The sequence below is a fragment of the Primulina eburnea genome, chromosome 3, assembly GCF_022965805.1.
Source record: "Primulina eburnea isolate SZY01 chromosome 3, ASM2296580v1, whole genome shotgun sequence".
In the NCBI taxonomy this organism is placed as follows: domain Eukaryota; kingdom Viridiplantae; phylum Streptophyta; class Magnoliopsida; order Lamiales; family Gesneriaceae; genus Primulina; species Primulina eburnea.
The window spans coordinates 50,309,246-50,332,258 of record NC_133103.1 but is presented as its reverse complement, the minus strand read 5'-3'; the positions used below and the strand labels follow the sequence as shown (position 1 = coordinate 50,332,258).

The window sequence follows — 23,013 nt, the reverse complement described above, 5'->3', positions numbered from 1 at the left end:
GCCCAATACAAATATACTATTAATATTACAAATATTATGCCTATACAAAAAAATAATATTATGTTTTTTTTAAAATAGATTTAACCTATTTTTTATATCAAAAATCGAATCCGAAATATTATAACTGATATTTTCGAGAATTAAAACCGAATTTTTAAATTAACGGAACGAATTTTGTTCATCCCCACTCGTGACTCCATCTTAAGATTCAATTAGGTCCCAAAAGGCAAAAAGAAACAAGTAAAAAGATTCAAAATGGATCATATACCTTGAACATAGGTTTTTCAATTGGCAAAAACTTGTGTGAGACGTCTTACTGGTCGTATTTTATGAGACGTATCTCTTATTTGGGTCATCCATGAAAAAATATTACTTTTTATTGTGAATATCGGTAGGGTTGACCTATGTCACAGATAAAGATTTGTGCGACCGTCTCACAAGAGACCTAAATCAAAACGAGTTGTGAGACTGAATTTAATAAATTAGTACATACAATGTGATTTTTGAAGCATTAAAAACACCATTAATTCTAAGGCAAAAACTTGTGTGAGACGGTCTCACGGATCGAATTTGTGAGACGGATCTCTTATTTGGGTCATCCATGAAAAATTATAATTTTTTATGCTAAGAGTATTACTTTTTATTGTGACCGTGAGACGGTCTCATATGAGACCCACTAATTCTAATGGCCACTTAAAATTTAAATCCCATCCTTTCTATTAATATGGAGAGAATCTTGAAATTAATATAATATGCACCCTTGGACTCCACCAAATTCTAACAAATTAATTCCCCATTTTTAACCATATAGAACCCGGAAAATATTTTCACCAAACAATTAAATTTGGTGATAAATTCGTAAACATAATCCCAACAAATCAACTAAAAGCTTGCTTCTCCAACTCTTGCGAGCTAACAAATGTGCCATGAAACCCGTATGGCACTCTAGCAGGTAGCTTAACCGATGCTATCTCTTTCATGTTTGAAGCTTTCAAAACGACCAACTCCGACGTCTCTTTCTCCTCGTCCCTCACGAAATTCATGAGAAACCCTTCGTCCTCCTCGTCCTCGTCCTCGTCGCTAGGCACGAAACATGGCTCGCCCCCGAATATTTTGTCCAAGTACATGTACTTTGTTACATGTCCCGTGGTCAAGTCGACCTTAGCCATACCACTACTTTTTGGCCATGGATCAGTTATAGCCAAATATACATATCTGTCTTTCATACCTAATCTTCTCTTGTTCACTTGTCCACCTTCTAAGTTTATCCCTGATACAATGACCCTTCTGGTCGACTTGCATGTTTTCAAATTTAAACGAATTTCGGTTAGTTCGGTTACTATCGGGTCATCGGTACTAGTAAACATCGCGCCTACCGGCGTCATGCATGAGTTGATAACGACGACGATTTTATCTTTGTTTCCATCTAGTTCCTCCCATGCATTCCACATATGGAAGCAAAAGCAATTTGGGACATCGATCCATTGAATCTCGGATTCATTTTTAGCATTCTTGGGTAAAATACCAAGTCGGCTTATTTTCTTCGGGTCGTGGACCACGGGCGATCTGTCTCGAATCATCTCGGATAACTTGAATACCACTTGATGATCCGGTAAGACAATGTAACTCTCCGTGATGGCAAAGTCATGTATCATCGTTGACTGTTGGATGGAAATTGCTATCTCACTTGACTTATTGCCGCATGGATCGAATTTGAAGAATCGAAGGTGAGGCTTGGAAAGTACATTGTAACTCAAAGTGAATAATTCCCCCGTGACAGGGTCCACCTTAGGATGAGCAATCATGGAATCCTTTAATTGTCCGTTGAAATCGTATCGTTTAATCGTCTCAAGATCGCCGTGGTCCGTAACACGGATCTGGTAGGGGAGATCGTCCTCGGACATGGCTAAGAGCCGGCCATTGAAGTAGATTAAGCTAACATTAGCTACACCGATTCCACGAGCCGTGTCGATCAATCCAACCATTGCCCGAAAGCCGAAAAGGGCGAGCCGAGCCAAGCCCGAGTGTCCATGCAACTCACCGATTGGCTTAGGAAAAACCGATCTTCCCAACTCGACTTCTTGCACCAACCTATTTGTTCTAGTGAACGGCAAGCATAGGTGGCTTGGTTTTCCCCCACCAAGGAGACTACATGAACCATGCCATCACCGTCGAAAAGGTGGTGGCCACTGGTTGGAGGGAACAACGGGTTGCCACCATTTCTAACGTAGACTCCTCTTAGGGTTTTAGGAATGGTGCCGACAACCTCGAGATCATTGCGAACCGGGAACTCTCGAACCGGTGCGAAATTCCCTTCGAGCTGAACAGCCGGATCAACCATCCGGTTCAACCGGCGTTTCTTTTCCATCTTCATTACGACCGATCTCTCCACCATGTTAAGCACGGAGTTGAGAAGCTTTTGAATTAGGGTTAAGTTAGGAGGTTGTAAAGAATCCGGTGGAAACATGGACAACCTCGGAGACGACGGTGGCATAGGTGATGGAAGTGGTGGTTCTTTTTGCAATGTATCTTCAGATGGATTGCTTAGGGCTTGGCACATGAATGAAGAGGACACACATACCATTTCTTTAGTGGATTTAGGGTTTAGTAATGGAGATTTCATATTGGTTTTTAAGGGTATTGGGATGAAGTAAAGATGGTGGGAGAGTGAGATTTGCATGTCAATTTGATGGTGGAAGAAGAAGAATTCTTGAAGGAAGACAGAAACAATAATAATATTACAATCAAATCTTCAAAAATTAAGGATGTTGTGTGTCTTGAGACAATGGGCAAAGGTTTATGCTTTATAGGGGTAAAAAAGGCAGAATGGGGCAGCCATGGCTCGAGTGTATGCTATGTCTAGGAGACAAGTGTAATTGGGGATTATTTATATTAAATTAAATGGGGTGAAAATATTTAAAATATTATGAAATTAGCAATCTCAAACTTAAAAAGATTCAAATTTTGAAGAAAAAAAAAATTTACTTTAAATAATGTTAAACGTACAACCGATATATCGTTACAGCTATATTTACAATTATTATATCACGAGATTTTACTGTAATATCGTAAGATTATGTATTCAATATATAGTGAGATTTTGATAAATTGAATTTTTTGTATTGTACATGTAACATCAGTCATTAAATTTTAAATTTAAATTGAGAAAATCGTCCGTCTGTAAAATTCATAAGGCGACAAGCCAAATTTTAGGGCAAGATAATGAAGTCAAAAATGTTTTAATCCCCTTAAATAAAAGCTCAACCGCCATGCAATTAATTGGTGGAAACATGCCAAGGTAAATGGCAGGAAATGAATGCATATATTGCTACTTTATAATAAGGTTGCCACCAACATGTTAGGTAAAAGATGCTTTGAAAATCACATTAAATTCTCTATTTTATGTTTAGTTCGATTTTAGCAAAAAATTGTATTTTTAGTCATATATATTTGTCTTTTTACGATTTTGCTCGTTTATGTTATCGAATTTCAGTCTTAATTCGTTATATTTTGGGTTTTTGCAATTTTACTCATTTTTCCGATGTGGCTTTGATGTTGTGGTAATGTGGTTTCGACATGAAATTAAGTGGGGTATATTCAATCTAGATATTTAATGAATTTTATGAAATTTTTTGAATGATTGACTTTCGTGGATTTGACTGATTTTTTTATTTATTTCATAAAATCTTACAGATTTGTAAATAGAAATTCGTCAATGCTCGTAGACTTTTTGCAAAAAATTTATAGATATTTGTAAACTTTTTCATATGTATATGCATTTGTACCTTTAATTTTTATTTTTTTTATGATTTCTTTGAACTAATAATTATTTTACGTAAATAAAATCTTTACTTTGAAATAAAGCCTTTATATATGCTGGTGTAAAAACAATTCAAAACATTATTTATTATTGTATAAATATAATTGTTAAATAAAAATATGATAGCTCATGGACTAACTGAAAATACTAGAAAATAAAAAAAAATCAATTTTTAATCATATTAAAAAAATTAAAAAATTATTTTTTATTCAAAATTTAATGATAAATTTAAATTTAATTTATTAAAAAATCATTATTACTTTCAATTTTAGGCCAAAAACCAAAATTATATGAAGATGAAAATAGATAATTAATTAGTTTATATATAGAGGGATTACTCAACGTTATATCTGCAGTATTTCTTTATTTATGATGTGATCAAATGTTAGTTTTTGAATCATTAATATACATGTCAACTAAAATGTGAGGGACTCACGTTATCTAATAATATTGAAATAGGATGAGAAACACACTATCAATGTAGCATAGACTAACCCCATATAAAGATATTTTTTGAAGATGAGAGAGAGTGAGATAGAGAGGAAAAGATGGAAAGAGAAAAATACATCCAATTCTTTTGATTGGACAAAAAATATTTGTTGATAAATTATAGGTGTATTTTAAGCTCTATTGTTTATATGTTAATGAATTTCATGAAGTTATTAAAATTTTACTGACATTTTGAACATTTCTAGACTTTAGTAGAGTTTTTAAAAGTTAAGGTTGAATATCACCTAACTTTTTAAACTCTACAAAAGTCTATTTCGAATACAGCCTGATTTTCTTCAGAGCGTTTATGGAAGACAGGGCTCGAGTGAAAGAATACCTCAATACTTATGAGAAGGCGTCTGGGCAACTCATAAACTATGAAAGTCAGCCTTATCATGTAGCCCAAATACCAACACGATGCTGAGGGAGACTCTGAAAAAATTCTAACTATTCCAGTGGTACAATGTCATGATTTGTATTTGGGCCTCCCAACGGTGTCCATGAGAAGTAAAAAGCTTCAATTTCGATATCTGGTAGAAAAAGTGGCGAAGCGTATTCAAGGGTGGGGAAATAGGTGGTTCTCTACAGGTGGCAAAGAGGTTCTTATTAAGTCAGTGTTGCAAGAAATTCCATCCTATGCGATGTCATGTTTTAAAATTCCTGCTCTTGTTTGTGATGAGATTGAAAATGCTTGTGCAAGCTTCTGGTGGGGGGTGGAAAATGGCAAACGGAAGATGCATTGGCGTACCTGGAACTTCCTCTGCCAACCTAAACAGAGGGGCGGACTGGGCTTCCGAAAACTGGTTGAATTTAACCGCTCGCTACTCGCCAAACAGTTGTGGCGCCTCATTCAATACCCGGACTCCCTGGCTAGCCGAGTCCTTAAGGGCAGATATTTCGATATGGGCCAATGTTGGAAGCAGGTCTGGGGAGTAATCCCTCATATATATGGAGATAATTGTTATGGAGCAAAGAGCTCCTTACCAGTGGGCTGATTTGGAGAGTTGGAGATGGGCGTTCAATTAATATTTTTACAGATAAATGGATACCAAGTATTCAGTCTACGATTGGGCCCTCGAGGGAATCTTGGGATCGCGAGGTAACAGTGAATACCTTAATCAAGGATGGCGCCTGGGATGCTGAACTAATATGTGCCAGTTTTAATCCGTATGTTGCTGGTGAAATACTCAAAGTCCCACTTCCTCGTTCTAATTTGCGTGATTCGCTTTTCTGGCGTTTTGATCCTAAAGGTAAGTACTCAGTGCGAGATGGTTGTCGACTGCAACGTGGATTATTCTCAGTGCCGGAGCACCAATCGATGCCACCTAACGAAAAATGGTGGGCATTTCTCTGGAGTCTCTCGCTGCCGCCCAAGATCAGACATTTCTGGTGGAATATCACCCATGATTGCATCGCTACCAATTTGAATTTGGCTATACATCATGTGCCGGTTAATGAAGCCTGTGATCTATGCAAGTTCTCTTATGATTCCACGTGCCACTCTTTATTTTACTGTGCTTATATCAAACACCTCTGGAAGAACACATCATTTGCGTTCCTGCTGAGAGCTGTGCAGTGGGATTGCACTATGGATCTCTGTTTGTGGATGAAAGAACAACTAACTAAAGAGGAATTTGAGAATTTTGCTATGCATGCTTGGGCTATCTAGAAAGTTAAACAAAACTTTATGCAGAAGGGGCTCGATTACTATGGATGTGGACTGGAGCTTAACCTTCCTTGCCGACTATCGTAAAGCAAAAGAATCAGGAAACCTATGCACGAAGAACGCGAGGGGGAAACCGGAGAAGTCTTGGACACCGCCGAGAGCTAGTACATTAAAACTTAACATCGATGCAGCGGTCAACAACCAACTAAGCCACTACTGCGTAGGGGGAGTTGTGCGGGACAAGCAAGGCCGGTTGTTGATGGCTTTTGGCAAGCAAATTAACCAGCCAATTTCTGTTGTTCATGGGGAACTTTTGGCAATTAGGGAGGGTGTTAGTCTCCTATAAGAACTGAATTTTGAAGATGTGCAGGTGGCATCTGACTCTCTTTTGGCAGTGCAAGCAGTCACTATCGACTTAGAGAACCATAGTTACACTGGAGCTTGTGCAGCAGAGATTATACCCATGTTGAAGCAGCCAGTTGTTTCAGAGATTGTGCATGTTCGTAGAGAGGCTAATAGAGTAGCTCATACTATTGCTCATTTTGCTTTTTCTTCCCCTTCATCCTTTGTATGGGTGAATGGCGAATTTCCATCTTGGTTGAGTAGGCTTGTAATGGATGATCTATAGTAATAAAAATTGCGAGCTTTCTTGTCAAAAAAAAAAAACAAGTTCAACGAGTATATATGCATCTTAATTATAAGGGGAATATAAAACTTTGATGAGTAGGTATCTTGTGAGACGGTCTCACGAATCTTTATCTGTGAGACGGGTCAATCTTACTGATATTCACAATAAAAAGTAAAACTTTAGCATAAAAAGTAATAATTTTTCATGAATGACCCAAATAAGATATTTGTCTCACAAAATACGATTGGGTGACCATCTCACGCAAGTTTTTGTCAATTTTGGATTTTTTGGGATTCAGTCATCTAACTAATCAAATTATGGTCAATATATAGTATGTTTACCTATTTGCTATTTTAGTCATTTTTACATCAGATTATTTAATTTGAGCAGAAATTGATGAGTAGGCGGTCGAGCAGGGTATTTTATTTTTTAACCTCGGTCAACTATTTTTTTAAGAAAATGATATAATTCATATACACTTGAGCAGGTCATTTTCTTAAAAAAAGAGTTGACCGAGGTTATTTAGCCAATTACCCGGTCGAGCTTGGTGACGTGGACATCAAATTTTGTCTTCATGGCTATTTTTAGCCACCTTTAATGACACGTAACGTTACACATTAGCTACTTAATTTTATTTTTATTTTAAAAAGACAAAAAAAAAATTAATATGACATAATAAATTAAATGCGTCACTCAAGGTGCATGGCTAAAAATTGACATGAAGATGAAATCTTCGAATTTGATGTGTCACCAGTCAACAATTTCCAGTTAAATTAATTAATCCGAATCTTTATAGTAGGTCTCTTGTGAGAAGTCTCACGAATCTTTATCTGTGAGACGGGTCAACTTTACCGATATTAACAATAAAAATTAATACTCTTAGCAAAAAGACTCAAATAAAATATCGTTCTCACAAAATACGACCCGTGAGACCGTCTCACATAAGTTTTTGCCTATAATTTATATGGTTAATTTATTTTATTTTATTTTACTTGATAAAGTTGGATTTCAAGAATTAGTTTAAAATTATAAGTATAAAAATAATTTAGAGTTTGTTACGAGGAATGTGAAATTAATTTCACTTGCAAGGAAATTTCATTTGGCAATTTTTTACTCAAAGGATGCACAAGTACGGACATCATCCGGAGAAAGATGCACTTTGTGATACTCCGTCCTATCATAATCCCGAAACAGGAAAGGCGATTTGCCGGTCGTCTTTGGTGGATCGCGAAATTGCCAACCAAACTCACTTATTTTACGTGACAGACGGCCTAATCAGTTTTAACAGCTTTAATTGTCATATTAGACAGGTCGAGCCTCCATTTTGACGGATCGAAAAATTGTCAACTCAACCATCTATTTTATTGGTTGGACAAGCTGAGCCTTTTTTGATAGCTCTAATAATTCGTTGTGGTGACTAAATTGTTGTGAAAAAGTAAAAATTTATGGTAAAAAGTAAAAATCTCAAACTCTCAAAATTTACCAAACTACACACTTTATAATATTTTTCTCTCTACTCAATTGTGATTTTCTTCACAAATGAGAGATCTATTTATAGAGTTTCATTACACATAATCCAAAAATAAAATACATCATTACCTACATCATCACACACAAATTTCTAACTTTACAACTCTTATTTTCAACATTCAAATATTCAACTATTACTTTTTCCATATTAAAATATATTATTTCAACACTCCCCCTTGTGATGATGATCATGATACGATGATGTATTCATTACGTGTTTTTGTACTGCCTCGTTAAAAACCTTACTAGGAAAAACCCATTGGGATAAAAACCATAGTAAGGGAAAAAGAGTGCAGTCACGTAAACTCCCCCTCATGTTGACACGAACAATTCTTCACAAATTTCGTAGATTGCGCATCCCAATATTATATATGTGCTTTCTGAATATTGAGGTAGGAAGTGCCTTTGTGAAGAGATCTGATGAGTTTTCACTTGATTGAATGTGACGAACATCAATACATTTATTCTTCTCAAGCTCCTTGGTGAATGCGAAGAACTTAGGAGGAATATGTTTAGTTCTGTCGCTTTTTATGTATCCTTCTTTCATTTGAGCAACACATGCAGCATTATCTTCATATAGTATCACAGGCTTCTCGTCGAATGATAATCCGCATGAGATTTGGATATGTTGGGTCATTGATTTTAACCACACGCATTCACGACTTGCTTCATGTAGTGCAATAATCTCGGCATGATTTGATGAAGTTGTTACGAGCGTTTGTTTCTGTGAACGCCAAGATATTGCAGTGCCTCCACGAGTAAATACATATCCAGTTTGGGAACGTGCCTTGTGTGGATCAGATAAGTATCCAGCATCAGCATAACCAATTATACTTGGATTAGCATCTTTTGAATACAAAAGTCCCAAGTCTGTCGTTTCTCGTAGATAACGGAATATATGTTTAATTCCGTTCCAGTGTCTCTTTGTTGGATATGAGCTAAATCTTGCCAACAGATTCACGGCAAAAGATATATCAGGCCTTGTACAATTTGTAAGGTACATAAGGGCACCGATGGCACTTAGATATGGTACTTCTAGACCAAGAATATCTTCATCATCTTCACATGGACGGAATGGATCTTTTTCTATGTTTAATGATCTAACAACCATTGGAGTACTTAAAGGATTTGCTTTATCCATATTAAAACGTTTAAGGATCTTTTCTGTATAATTTGTCTGGCGAACAAACATTCCACATTCTTTTTGTTCAATTTGTAAACCCAGACAATACTTGGTTTTTCCAAGATCCTTCATTTCAAATTCTTCCTTCAAGTATGACACAACTTCTTGAATTTCCTTATTCGTTCCAATGATGTTTAAATCATCAACATATACAGCAATAATTACGCATCCGGATGTTGTTTTCTTAATGAAAACACAAGGGCATATTGAATTATTTACATATCCCTTTTTCATCAAGTGATCACTTAGTCGATTATACCACATTCGACCTGATTCCTTTAACCCATATAATGATCTTTGTAATTTCACAGAATAACATTCCCTGGGTTTTGAACTTTGTGCTTCAGGCATCTTAAATCCTTCAGGGATTTTCATATATATATTACTATCAACTGATCCATATAAGTAAGCTGTAACAACATCCATAAGACGCATTTCTAAATTTTCAGATACCGCCAAGCTAATCAAATACCGAAACGTAATTGCATCCATCACAGGAGAATACGTTTCTTCATAATCAATTCCAGGCCTTTGAGAAAAACCCTGTGCAACAAGTCGAGCTTTATATCTTACTATTTCATTTTTCTCATTTCGCTTTCGAATAAAAACCCATTTGTATCCAACAGGTTTTAAACCTTCAGGTGTAAGGACTATAGGTCCAAAAACATTACGTTTATTTAGCGAATCCAATTCAACCTGGATGGCTTCTTTCCATTTTATCCAGTCCTGCCGATTTTTACATTCACCAAAAGATTTTGGTTCATGATCTTCATTATCATTTATGATGTCGATTGCCACTTTATAAGAAAATATATCATCAATTTCATCTATATCTTTTCGGTTCCATATTTTTCCAGTATTAATGTAATTGATAGAGATTTCATGATTCTCGTCAGTTTGTGGTTCTGACAGAACATTTTCATCATCATGTGTTTCTTCAGGAACAACATTCTCTATTTTGTGATCATCATGTTTCTCTATGAATTTTCTTTTTCGAGGATTTTTATCCTTGAAACCGACTGGCCTTCCACGCTTCAGGCGTTTAATGACATCATGAGTATCTTCCATTTGTTTCTTTGGAATTTCAATTCGAGCAGGGGCATTTGCAGCATGTATATATGATTTAGTTACCCCTTTTGTGTCTGCAAATGCATCTGGTATTTGATTTGCTATTCTTTGTAAGTGTACAATTTGTTGTACATCTTTTTCACATTGTTTTGTTCTTGGATCCAGATGTAACAATGATGATACATACCATGTAATTTCTTTTTCGGTATGTTTTTGTTCTCCCCCTAACATTGGGAAGATTTCCTCATTAAAATGACAATCAGCAAAACGTGCTGTGAACACATCTCCTGTCTGAGGTTCAAGATATCGAATGATTGATGGACTATCATAACCGATATAAATTCCAACCTTTCTTTGAGATCCCATTTTCTTTCGTTGTGGTGGTGCAATAGGCACATACACCATACATCCAAAAATTCTCAGATGAGAAATGTCTGGTTCTTTACCAAATGCAAGCTGCAATGGAGAGTATTTATGATATGCACTTGGTCTGATGCGAATTAATGAAGCAACGTGTAAAATTGCATGTCCCCATATAGAAATAGAGAGCTTTGTTTTCATAATCATTGGTCTAGCAATCATTTGCAGACGTTTAATCAATGATTCAGCCAATCCATTATGTGTATGTACATGAGCAACAGGATGCTCAACAATGATTCCCATAGACATACAATAATCATTGAAAGTCTGGGAAGTAAATTCACCAGCATTATCAAGTCTAATTTTCTTGATTGTATAATCGGGAAATTGATTCCTCAATTTTATTATTTGAGCAAGTAATCTTGCAAATGCAACATTTCGAGTTGACAATAAACATACATGTGACCATCTGCTAGAGGCATCAATCAATACCATAAAGTATCTGAATGGTCCACATGGTGGATGGATTGGTCCACAAATATCACCCTGAATACGTTCAAGAAACATTGGTGATTCAGTTTGGATTTTGACTGGTGATGGTCTTATAATAAGTTTTCCAAGAGAACATGCTTTACATTGAAACTTATTATTCTGAAAGATCTTCTGGTCTTTCAGTGGATGACCATGTGTATTTTCTATAATTCTTCGCATCATTGTTGAACCAGGATGTCCCAATCGATCATGCCAATTGGTTAATATCGAGGAATTATCAACTACCAAGTTTGATTCAATGGGACTTATATGTGTATAATGCAATCCAGTAGGGAGCATTGATAGTTTTTCAATCACATATTTCTTTCCTGATTTATATGTGATAAGACACATATATTTCTCATTCCCTTCATTCATTGTTTGAGTATCATACCCATGGGAATATATATCATTAAAACTCAACAAATTTCTTTTCGATTGTGGTGAATATAAAGCATCATTGATCAAAAATTTTGTACCATTAGGTAACAAAAATTGTGCTTTACCACATCCTTTAATCAAGTATACAGGACCTGATATTGTGTTCACCGTTGTTTTTGTTGGTTTTAGTTCCAAGAAATATCTTTTATCTCGGAGGATAGTGTGCGTTGTACCACTATCGGGTATGCAAGCTTCAGCTTTGCTCATAGCATTTTCCATATTTGAACTTCAAAAAAATATGCAATGAAATAAAATTACTGACAATACATATATAAATATAACACATATCATAATTGTACAATAAAACATTATTATATGAATACATGAAAAACAAATTATTGTACATTTATATTCTATCACTATATTGTTCATTTTCAGAAAAATCATTGAGAAAATCTGCAGCATCAAAATTGTTCATTTCTATCCCACCAACATGTTGATCATTTCCAGAGAAATCATTCATAAAATCACCAGCATCAAGATGAGTTGAATCACTCAAACGGTCACTGCGTTCAGTGAAGTTGGTCTCCTTTTCTTTCTCCTTTAATGATTCTTTATAAAGTTTACAAAGGTGCTCAGGGGCTCGACAAACTTTGGACCAATGTCCTGGAGTACCACATCTGTAACAAGAACTTTCATATCTTTTTGAGTGATTCTCATTAACACTTGTATTCTCATGATGTCTTTTCTGTGGATGGTTTGGGACGCTCTTTTGAGATGAGTTATAACTATCTCTATTATTTTCAAAACCACGGCCGCGTCCACGACCACGACCAATTCCACGTCCACGTCCACGTCCACGACCTCGACCTCGACCTCGACCAAAACCTTGTCTTTGAAATTGATTTTGGTTTCCAGGTATAAATTCATTTTTACTTACAGCATTTACTTCTGGAAATGCTGTTGATCCAGTGGGTCGGGACTGATGATTTCTCATTAATAGCTCGTTGTTCTTTTCCGCCACAAGAAGACAGGCGATGAGCTCAGAATATCTCGCAAATCCACGTACTCTATATTGTTGCTGTAGAGTAATATTTGATGCATGAAATGTGGAAAATGTTTTTTCAAGCATCTCAGATTATGTGACCTCATGTCCACAAAATTTTAATTGCGAGATTATTCTATACATCGCCGAATTGTAATCACTGACTTTTTTAAAATCTTGGAATCTCAGTGTGTTCCATTCATCCCGGGCGGTCGGAAGTATAACTTCCCTTATATGTTCAAATCTTTCTTTTAATCCCTTCCACAAAGCCATGGGATTTTTTTCAGTCAGATATTCACATTTCAATCCATCGTCGAGATGTCGACGCAAAAATATCATGGCTCTTGCCTTTTCTTGTGACGTGCATATGCCATTTTCTTTAATGGTCTCGCTTAGATCCAATGACTCAAGATGCATTTCTACATCTAGAGTCCATGGCATATAATTCTTTCCCGTGATGTCGAGCGCAATAAATTCGAGCTTTGTTAAATTTGACATGGTGGTACTAAAAAAAATTACGATGCATTTTATTAGTTAATAAATATTGCAATACAAAGTAACGGATAAACAACAAGTACAAGTATTTGTAAAAATAAAGAAAACGCACGAGGAGGATATTCTCCGATAAATACAAGACTCGTGAGTATGATAACCAAAATAATTAAAAATATCCTTGAAAAAGCCATCTTCTTTTTTCTTCGAAAAATTTGATGATGAATAATTTTTAGAGGAGAAGAGAAAGTTGGAGTGATTGAATGTGTTTGTGAGATGATATTTATAGGGCAAAAACTAACCGTTTGTTACCGTTTATGACCATTGGTGTACAAAAAATAAATGTATGTATTTGTATAATTTTATGGTAATAATATGATGTATATAATAGTAGACATGTTTAAATAATTATGTATATCATATCATAATATTATAATGAGTGTCATAATTTATTTTGTTTAAAAACTTTATAGGCTTTTATACTTGTCGTATCCCTTACCGGGAGTGTGGGATGTCGTCTTAACATCCTCCCAGGATTTATAACAAGTTTATGAAAAATTTATTTTTATTATTTCTAATAATAACATTATATTGTATATTAAATAAATACAGTAAAATAAATAACAGTAAAATAAGTATTATTACTTTTGTTACCTTTTTCTTCTGTTTGGAGCTTGGAAAAGTATGTAGGACTTTTAGAGCTTCGTGCTGATAACGTGTTGTGAAAAAGTAAAAAATTATGGTAAAAAGTAAAAATCTCAAACTCTCAAAATTTACCAAACTACACACTTTATAATATTTTTCTCTCTACTCAATTGTGATTTTCTTCACAAATGAGAGATCTATTTATAGAGTTTCATTACACATAATCCAAAAATAAAATACATCATTACCTACATCATCACACACAAATTTCTAACTTTACAACTCTTATTTTCAACATTCAAATATTCAACTATTACTTTTTCCATATTAAAATATATTATTTCAACATAAATTAATTTATCATAATATCAAAACAGATTATATCAATCGGGCTGGCCCACCCACCGTAGAAAATAGAAGACTTGGAATACGATTTCAATTACCCCTTTGAAAGTGGTTTAAAACATGCAGGCCCATTTGGGTTGCGGTCCGGTCCGGCCGTCCCGGCCCATAATTCATTACCATTAGGTACACACGAAGATATCCTCAAAAATATTTCACTTCGTATTTGAAATTTCGAAGTCAAGCCAAATTCAAATGTAAGCGAATTCGAGCCTAATTTACCATTGTTTATAAATCAGGATAGGGATGTAATCGAGCAGAGTCGAGTCGAGCCGAGCCGAACTCTTGAATGTTTGAGCTTGGTTCGTTTGTAATCGAGCCGAGCTCGAGCTTTATTTAACGAATATATGCATGGTCATGTCTTTATGAGCTTATTCAAGCATTTATCGAGCTTAAACAAACTTAATAAATATGAATTATACATTTAAAGTTTCATTAAATTAATTAAAAAATAAATTATATATTTAAAGAAAATATATTATTCTTATTAAATTTTGTAAATTTATTATAATAAATAAATTTAATAAATTTTTCTATATATTTCATGAATAATATGCAAAATCAATAAATCCAATATCAAAACTATTACTTTTTCATCTAAAAGATTACTCATGAACTTACCAACGAACATGTTCACGAACTAACGACTCGAATACTGTAAAACTTGAGTTTAGTTTGTTTATCTTAACGAACCTCATTAAATTAGCTCAAACGAGCTTTTATCGAATCGAGCTTCGAATAGCTCACAAACGATTTGATTCGCTTACATCTTTAGCTCAGGAAATTTGAATTTTATTAATATATAATATTATATGTTAAATAAATATATTTAAATTACTTATTTTCGAAATCAATTAATTCGAACAAAGATTATTTAAATAATCAAAAGCTCAAATCAAATATACTTATTTAAACACAAACTTTAGTCTTAATTTTTCCATATTCGACTTGATTTGGTTAACTTACACACTGGTCTAAACCAAACAACCAAGAATTCAAAGAACCTCCACACCTCCATCATTGAGAGATAACATTAGAATATTTGTGTTCTTTATCAGTATATATGAAAGGAATTTCTTGTTCTTAGATGGAAGCTACATAAAAATTTCAGTTTTTTTAACCGGCAACTTCGGCCTGCTTCCCTGGAGAAACACGAAATATTATTAGGCTAGAACCAGTTCGAGGGAACCAGGCCAAACTTAACCAGCTGCGTACTTCCCGTGCCAGAAACGCCTAGAGAGCCGTCAGGACGGAGCTATAGGCATAACATAAATTTCGAATATTGCACTTTATCTCGCTAAACGATGAACACAGGAAGCACACTTAAGCAGCAAAATAGAAGATAGAATACATAGGTGTAATGGATAATACGAAAATCGATGGCATTTATGCTTGACTTCTTCAATAAAAACTCAGCATCATACACTCATTACTCGTACATCTCGGTATTTCTCAAGTCAGAAAGTATATTAGTTTCCAATTTTTTTCCTAAACACTGGTGTCATTAATCGGAATGTCGGAAAGCTAAAGATTGGCACTGCATACCTCATTCTGGGTCCGGGGAGCCACCAGGAACCAGCTGCGTTAGGCAAAAAGATTGTTAGCTTTGGCCCGAAAAATTCTTTCATAGGCAATACAAAATAAACTGAGCTGATCCGAGCCATTGAGACGATAGCTTCATTATACTTACTATGGCAATGTTGTTTCCATTTAGCAAGATTTGATCAAGTTTTGTGATTCTACGTCCTTCAGCAGTTATCTCACTGTAGAAAAACACAAAGAGCTTAAAATATGGTAGACATACATGCAAAAGTAAACGTAGTAAACTGTACAAAGGTCAAAGCTCCGAAAAGCAGAATGAACATCAGGAAAAAATCAATATAAGTAACTCTATTTGAAGTTGATATACCTCAGAAAATATTAATCTTTATTTGTGGCTAAAGACTGGAAATTTGCAGGTTAAGATACCTCAAGCCAAGTTTTCATAAAGCAGGGAATATCATTCACAAATAGTATGTCAGTAAAGTCACCCCTAAGCAAACTCTGACTCTCTACTACATTAGTTTATGTTTGACAACTTTGCTCAATAGGGTGAGAGTTTCTTCTTTTTTTTTAATCAGTATTAAGGTGAGTTTTTTTCTTTTTGGACACGATCGATGTTGCGAAAATGGAAATGTCTGCAGGTACAAATAAAGGCTAAAATGATAGCTTGCAACTCATGATATCAAATGTTAAGGACATATATATTATTATGAATTTTACTATGGTGGGCCCAGGGCCCTAAACCAATGCAGTTCAAGTGATGCAAGCCCAAGCCCTTGAAAGAATCTAGTTATGGGGAAGGGAACAAAACGTGAGGGGAGGGTAATTAGGAATCATTCTGTTATTTTGTTGTTCGAGAAAATACTAGCCTAGGGTAGGGAAGAGGAGTCTTCCTCTTTTACAGAGTTTATCTCAGTGTTTATTTCAGCTTTATCCTTGGGACCAGGAGCCATTATTTATGCCGATAGAGTTGCTTTGGCCTTAGGACTAGGAGCCACAATAGTTCTCATGGTCATTGTAGATTATTATGTGAACCCAGAGAAGTTACGCAAGGGTACCTTTGCTAAAATCTTTATTTTCAAAGCCATATATATTGGAGCAAGACTGTATGATATTTCAAGGTATATAGTTGAGGTATTGGAGTTGATAGTTGAGGTATTGTCCTTAAATAAGGAAGATGGGTATCAAGTTAAATCCAGTTGGATACGTTGCAAGTTGAAAATTGGAGTACAGCCAATAATTTTGACTTTGTCCCAATTGGTAACCAAGGTTGTAAATGGCGGGAGGCGGTGGCGGGGCGGTCACCGTAGGGCCGCCTAAGCGGTGCCCAGGCGGTGCCTAGGCGGTTGAATTTTTTAAAATAATTTTTTATCGATAATCATATATAATCATTCAATATAATCACAAATAGTCATCATTTTTTATGTAAGATGTGGAATTAAATAATTTTTAAGCACAAAGAAGTTTCATACAATATAATATCATCTACATAATGTGCAAATAAATATATACATGCAAATCCATCATTAGAACATGTACTAAAATAAACATAAATAATCTTCCAAATCATCTACATATGCACCATCTACTACATCTACATATGCAGGTGGCGGGTGACAGACAGTGTGTGGTGGGCTTAGTGGTTGAGACATGAGAATGAAAACCAAAAGTAAAAAAAAAATGTTGGGTGTGCTAGGGTTTTAAAATTTAAAATTCGTTGGCTTTGACTAGGTTTTTGAAATTGTTGACTACAACTTAAAAATCTTGACCGCCTGTCTTGGCCGACTCGCCCGCCTGCTCACCGCTTCGACCCGCCTCCCCAACGCCGTATAGATTTGGCCGCCTAAAACACCCGCCTCAAGCGTAGGCGGTGCGGTCGAAGGCCGCCTACCGCCTAGGCGGTGCCTAGGCGGCCGCCTCAACCGCCATTTAGAACACTGTTGGTAACTTGGTTCATCTTGGCCTTCCAATTAGACAAAGAAATATTGGAGATCTTCCACAAATTCTGTCACGTTTTGGGGAGTTTGGGAGCTGGTCTGATAACTCACAAGTTCACTGAACTGTTTTGTGGTTTCGCTAATGATAGTGAGATTTTGCATCTTGTTAAGACGGGTTCAGTGTCGAAATTTTGGATTGGGGTTTATTTTTTGGCGGATAAGAGCAATAGCACTAAATATTATTTGGAAGGAAATTTAAAGCATGGTAACATCAGTGGCTGTTTTTACAAGAAAGCTAATGACAACAACTGGGATATGACAAATTATGTGAATAAGAATTGGAAGCATGTAGAACATCAACTGCAGCCCTTGGGTGTAATTACTCTGAATAAGTTAGTGTCAAGCTATCAAGCGGTAGACCAGCGTAAACAGTATGAAGTTGCCATTACCAATGCCATTGTCTATGAGGAGAAAGTGGATAAAGATTTTGGAAGTGGTTACCGTTTGGGTCACGTTAATAGTAACATCATAGACAAGCTAAAAGGGCATGTAATGCTATCGGCTAGAGGAAGTTATGACATGTACCCATTGATGACTACAGATCTGGTGCAAAGGGATGGGGTTACATGTTTTGGAAGTCTCTGAAGTTTTTCACTGACAGAAAAATCTTGAGGATGCAGCATATTAGAGTTGACATTACTACTATTAACTTCATTTTGGTTGGGACTGTGTGGGCCAAGTTGTTGGATATGTGTTACTCTATCAGTGCTCCAACAAATCAATGACAGGTAAGATACGACCAAGGTGGAGCAAAAGAATTGGCCGCTTCCAATTCTTAGCCTTGAGGACAAGGCTGTTCTTAAGGAGGGGAGAATTGCTATGGACATAAATATTATTATGGATTCTACTATGGTGGGCCCAGGGCCCTAACCTATGCAGTTCCAGTGATGCAAGCCCAAGCCCTTGGAAGAATCTAGCTATGGAGAAGGGAATAAAACGTGAAGGGAATTAGGAATCATTATGTTATTTTGTTGTTCAAGAAAATACTAGCCTAGCTCAGGGAAGAGGAGCCTTCCTCTTTTACAGAGTTTATCTCCGGGTTTATTTCAGCTTTATAATAATTTTCTTCATCAATTATTGTATATAAATTATGGTTGCAAGATCAAACCTGAAAACTACTATAATGAAATAAATCCCTTAGCATAACAGCAGCATCATCATCATAGCACATTCCCGCTAATTGTGAGGTCGACTACATGGATATTAGTTCTCCAAACTAAGTGACTTTCCCAAATGTCATCTCTTAAACAAATATCTAAAATTTCCTTCTTATTTACTTTTATCCAAAATTTTAATGGTTTACTCCTCCTTCAACTCCTTCCAATAACCTGTCAATCTAAGATATACCGGATCGGGGCCGTGATTGATCACCTCCTCACATGATCAAACAATATTAGACGTCTATCTCCAATCTCAATCTTATCCTCTATGAGCTACACCAAAATAGCTCATAATTCTATCCTTGTGCGTTTTGCCACACATATATCTTAACAAACGCATTTCTGCTACCGTCATCTTATGCATATGTAGTCATGTAGTGGTCAACACTCCGAGCCATAAAGCATGTCGACCAATAGTTTTATAACATTTTTCTTTCAATCTCACAGACATCCTTCTATCGCATATGACTCTTGATGTCATCCTCAATTTCATCTACCTGCTTTAATCATATGGTCTATATCCTCTCTAATGCCCTCGGTCTTTTGGATAACAGATCCTAAGTAGCGAAAAATTTCACTCTGGGACTTTTGGACCTTCAATCTCAACTGGGCTACACATTTGTCTAGATTCAGGACCAAAATTACAAGCTAAATATTTCGTTTTTGAGCGACTAGTTCTAAAAAACTATCAAGAGCTTCACGTCATCTATCTAATTTTTTTATTTACACCTTCTTTAGCTTCGTCTACAAGATAATATCATCTGCAAACTAAAAATCCCTTGGCATAGCATACATACAATATTTCAAGGCAAATTATAGAAGCTAAAAATATCTTTTGTTTGGTTCGTACTATTCATTAACATATACGGCCCACAACAAATCTAAAGACCAAATGTAGGGCATAACCAAATAAAATTCAATATAATAAGAGCATATTTTTGTGAATCAACTTTTGGTAAGAATAACATACACACAAAATTTCAAGGCAAACTGTTTGTATCAGGACCTTTGGAAAAAAGTCCATCTCAAAAGATTAAGGATAAAAATATAAATACTAATGAAGCATACGCAAAATCAAATAAAACTGTCCTCAAATGCAACAATCATCGTCAATCAGGCCTTAATCATCCACGATTGACTAAATTTACTGCACATAACATAATTCTCCCAAGACCCTTTAACAAAAAAGTGATCAAATGTAGTTTTACCAACAAGAGAGCTAAACTCACAGAGGCAAAAAGAAGGGTTTTGTACAAGTCACCACTAAAAAAGAGAGCAAATATTTCTTGTTTGCATGTGTCAACTAGCGATTTGAACCAAAGTGATTAAAAGCACACAAGTCCTAGCATGGATCAGGTGCTCGCCTCGGCGTGAAAACATAGCTTTGGCGAGTTTATGTAACCTTTGAAGTGCGGCTTAGATGTTGTGATAATCTAAACAAAGTGCAAGATAATAGTAATTCATTTTTGGATATAAACTAATAATAATTCATTTTACTGCCGTTTAATAGTTTATAAAGTAAACACAAGATTATTTGTAATGATATTCTATTCAGATAGATTGTACCACATAACCCCTTAGGATACTTGACTTCAATAAAGTAAGTGTCTTGTACTCCCCCTTATGCTTGGATTGAATGAAAACTATGCACCTTAATGTGTCTTCTGCTTCCAATAACTATACTTTAGACTGCGCGAGTCGTGAACAATCTTTACATTAACTGATTGTTCATATCGAGTAAACAAACATTGATGCGTTCATTTGATCCCAAAACCAATGACACTGCTCTAGCAATAAGCAAACAACAACACTCCAAAAAAAAGTCATCACTTTCGCCGCACATAAATGCAAGAACACCACCAATATGCAATGAAGAAAAAAAATCAAATTTCTTAAGAAATTTTATGAAAACTTCAAGTCTTGCATCTACTTAAATCTTGGGATGCCCCTGAAAATAATTTTGACTCCATAAATTCATCCATTCATAAACAAATAAAAAGCATGAGCACATCAAAAAGAGAGGCATTAGAGAAACCAATTTTGTTAGTCAGAAACTTACTACTCAGTTACATCTTCCAACACCATATTAACATAGACATCAAAACCTCGGAGAGTACCCACCAACTCTTTGTCTCCCTTCATTATAACCCAGATTTTCGACCCAATGCAACGGTCAATCAGCTCTGCAGGACACAAAACACACGAGAAACAAAAAACCCATCAAAATTCTCAGGTAAACCGATTGAACCCAGAAATTTTCTTCAACAAATTTTCAGTGTAAGAGGTAAATTTAACCAACCCCTCCCCCTCCTCACGGTTAAGTACTAGAGGGATTGAAATGCAGAAAATAGAATGCCTATGTTACCAGATGGAAGAAGCTGCGATGGATTGTTTGACGACATTGAGAAGAGCTGGAAATGTAGAGGGCTTCAGTCTAGGGTTTTAGCTGGACGATGTACAGAGAAGGAACTCTGAAGTGTTCGCTTCTCTTCGAAACAAGGGCGGGTGTGCCCACAAAATTTGACCTTGGCACGATATTAAAACTTTTGATATCAAAATAAGATTATAATATATTGAAAACGTATAAATAAAGATAAATATATATTTTCATATTTATAAATAAAATATAAAGAGCAGCTCTTGTAAGACGATCTCGTGAATCTTTATCTGTGAGGCAAATCCATCCTACCGACATTCATAATAAAAAGTAATACAATTGGCATAAAAAGTAATATTTTTTCATGATTGACCTAAATAAGTGATTCGTCTCACAAAATACGACCCGTAAAATCGTCTCACACAAATTTTTGCCAAATATAAATTTAAATATCGTTTGATTCGTAAAATGTGAAAATGAAAGATGAGATTATATATAGAAAAGTAAGAATAACATAATTATTTTTGAGTGGGTCTCATGTGAGATCGTCTCACGGATCTTAATCTGTGAGACGTGTCAACCCTACTCATATTCACAAGAAAATGTAATACTCTTAGAATAAAAAGTAATATTTTTTTATGGATGACCCAAATAAGATACTCGTCTCACAAATACGACCCGTGAGACTGTCTCACACAAGTTTTTGCCATTATTTTTAACTCTGATTATTATAAAACTTGAATCAAAAGTTTGACGACGCAAGGATGTTGAATCTCATCGTTCGTAGCAAATTGTAGCTTACTAAAATATGTTTGTTATTATAGATTTTAATTAAATGAAGATAAAAATAAAAAATTTAAGAGTAATTTTGGTTTATCAAAAATTACAACATAGCTCCAAAAATACTTAATCTAGATATCTCTTCTATATTATAATATAATATAGTATAAATAAATAATATAAATACATCGTAAAAAGAATAAAAGGTAAAAGTCTATAAGAATTTTTTTTAGAAAAGAGGAAATAAATTTTGTAAATTTTCAAGGATCAAAAGATATCTACTCACATTTTGTAAAATCTGAAATATATCGAATGGCATAGATGCCAAAATGTGTTAAAAAAATATTCATTCACACTTTTCTCTTAATATCATGTCGTTTTGTAAATTGTAATATTACTTTTATGATACGGTCTCACAGATCTTTTTTCGTGAGACGAACCAACAGTACTCATATTTACAATATAAAAAAAAAATTGACGTAAAAAGTAATTTCTGATTATAAACATGGGTAGAGTTGATCCTGTCTCACGAAAAAATATTTGTGAGAATATCTCACAAGAGTTATTATCATATATAAGAAATTTTTAGTTTAAGCTTTCTTATTTATTTTTAATTCATTCTATATAAAAACATGCAAGCAAAATTTTTCATTTCTTTTGAATGCAGATATTTTTCATTTTGTGTGAAGAAAATATGAACACATGCAACGGGTCTATATTGGACTGAACAGTGAATGGACAGGTCCAAACTTCATTGGGTTCCGTTACAGACCTGTAAAAACATAAGGCCCATTAACCAGCCCAATTAAGGCTGAACTCAAAACAAATATTTATTTATATTTATTTTTTTTCCGACAAAATCCTTGTACAGTTGAATTAAAATGAATTTAACCAAACCTTTATTTCATAACATTCAT

At 35.0% G+C, this 23,013-nt stretch overlaps 3 protein-coding genes across 3 annotated transcripts; 1 reads left to right on the top strand and 2 right to left on the bottom strand.

Annotated features, from left to right (window-relative positions):
* Nucleotides 1-860: 860 nt before the first annotated feature.
* LOC140828542 (9-cis-epoxycarotenoid dioxygenase NCED6, chloroplastic) lies at nucleotides 861-2,778 on the bottom strand. Its single transcript, XM_073191475.1, is given in 2 exon segments — nucleotides 861-2,107; nucleotides 2,110-2,778. Coding segments are annotated over 2 exon segments (1,800 nt in total). The 5' UTR covers nucleotides 2,681-2,778; the 3' UTR covers nucleotides 861-878.
* A 3,240-nt stretch (nucleotides 2,779-6,018) lies between these two features.
* Nucleotides 6,019-6,603, top strand: LOC140827442 (uncharacterized). The gene is made up of 2 exons (XM_073190112.1): nucleotides 6,019-6,291; nucleotides 6,346-6,603. The coding sequence occupies exons 1-2, from the start codon at nucleotides 6,019-6,021 to the stop codon at nucleotides 6,601-6,603; spliced, it is 531 nt and encodes a 176-aa protein (XP_073046213.1).
* Nucleotides 6,604-15,598: 8,995 nt separating this feature from the next.
* On the bottom strand, nucleotides 15,599-21,465 carry LOC140828541 (sm-like protein LSM5). The gene is made up of 4 exons (XM_073191474.1): nucleotides 21,305-21,465; nucleotides 20,999-21,122; nucleotides 15,931-16,003; nucleotides 15,599-15,819 (listed from the first exon to the last, which is right to left on the bottom strand). Exons 1-4 carry the CDS (start codon nucleotides 21,339-21,341, stop codon nucleotides 15,787-15,789), a joined length of 267 nt encoding a protein of 88 aa, XP_073047575.1. The 5' UTR covers nucleotides 21,342-21,465; the 3' UTR covers nucleotides 15,599-15,786.
* Nucleotides 21,466-23,013: the final 1,548 nt, after the last annotated feature.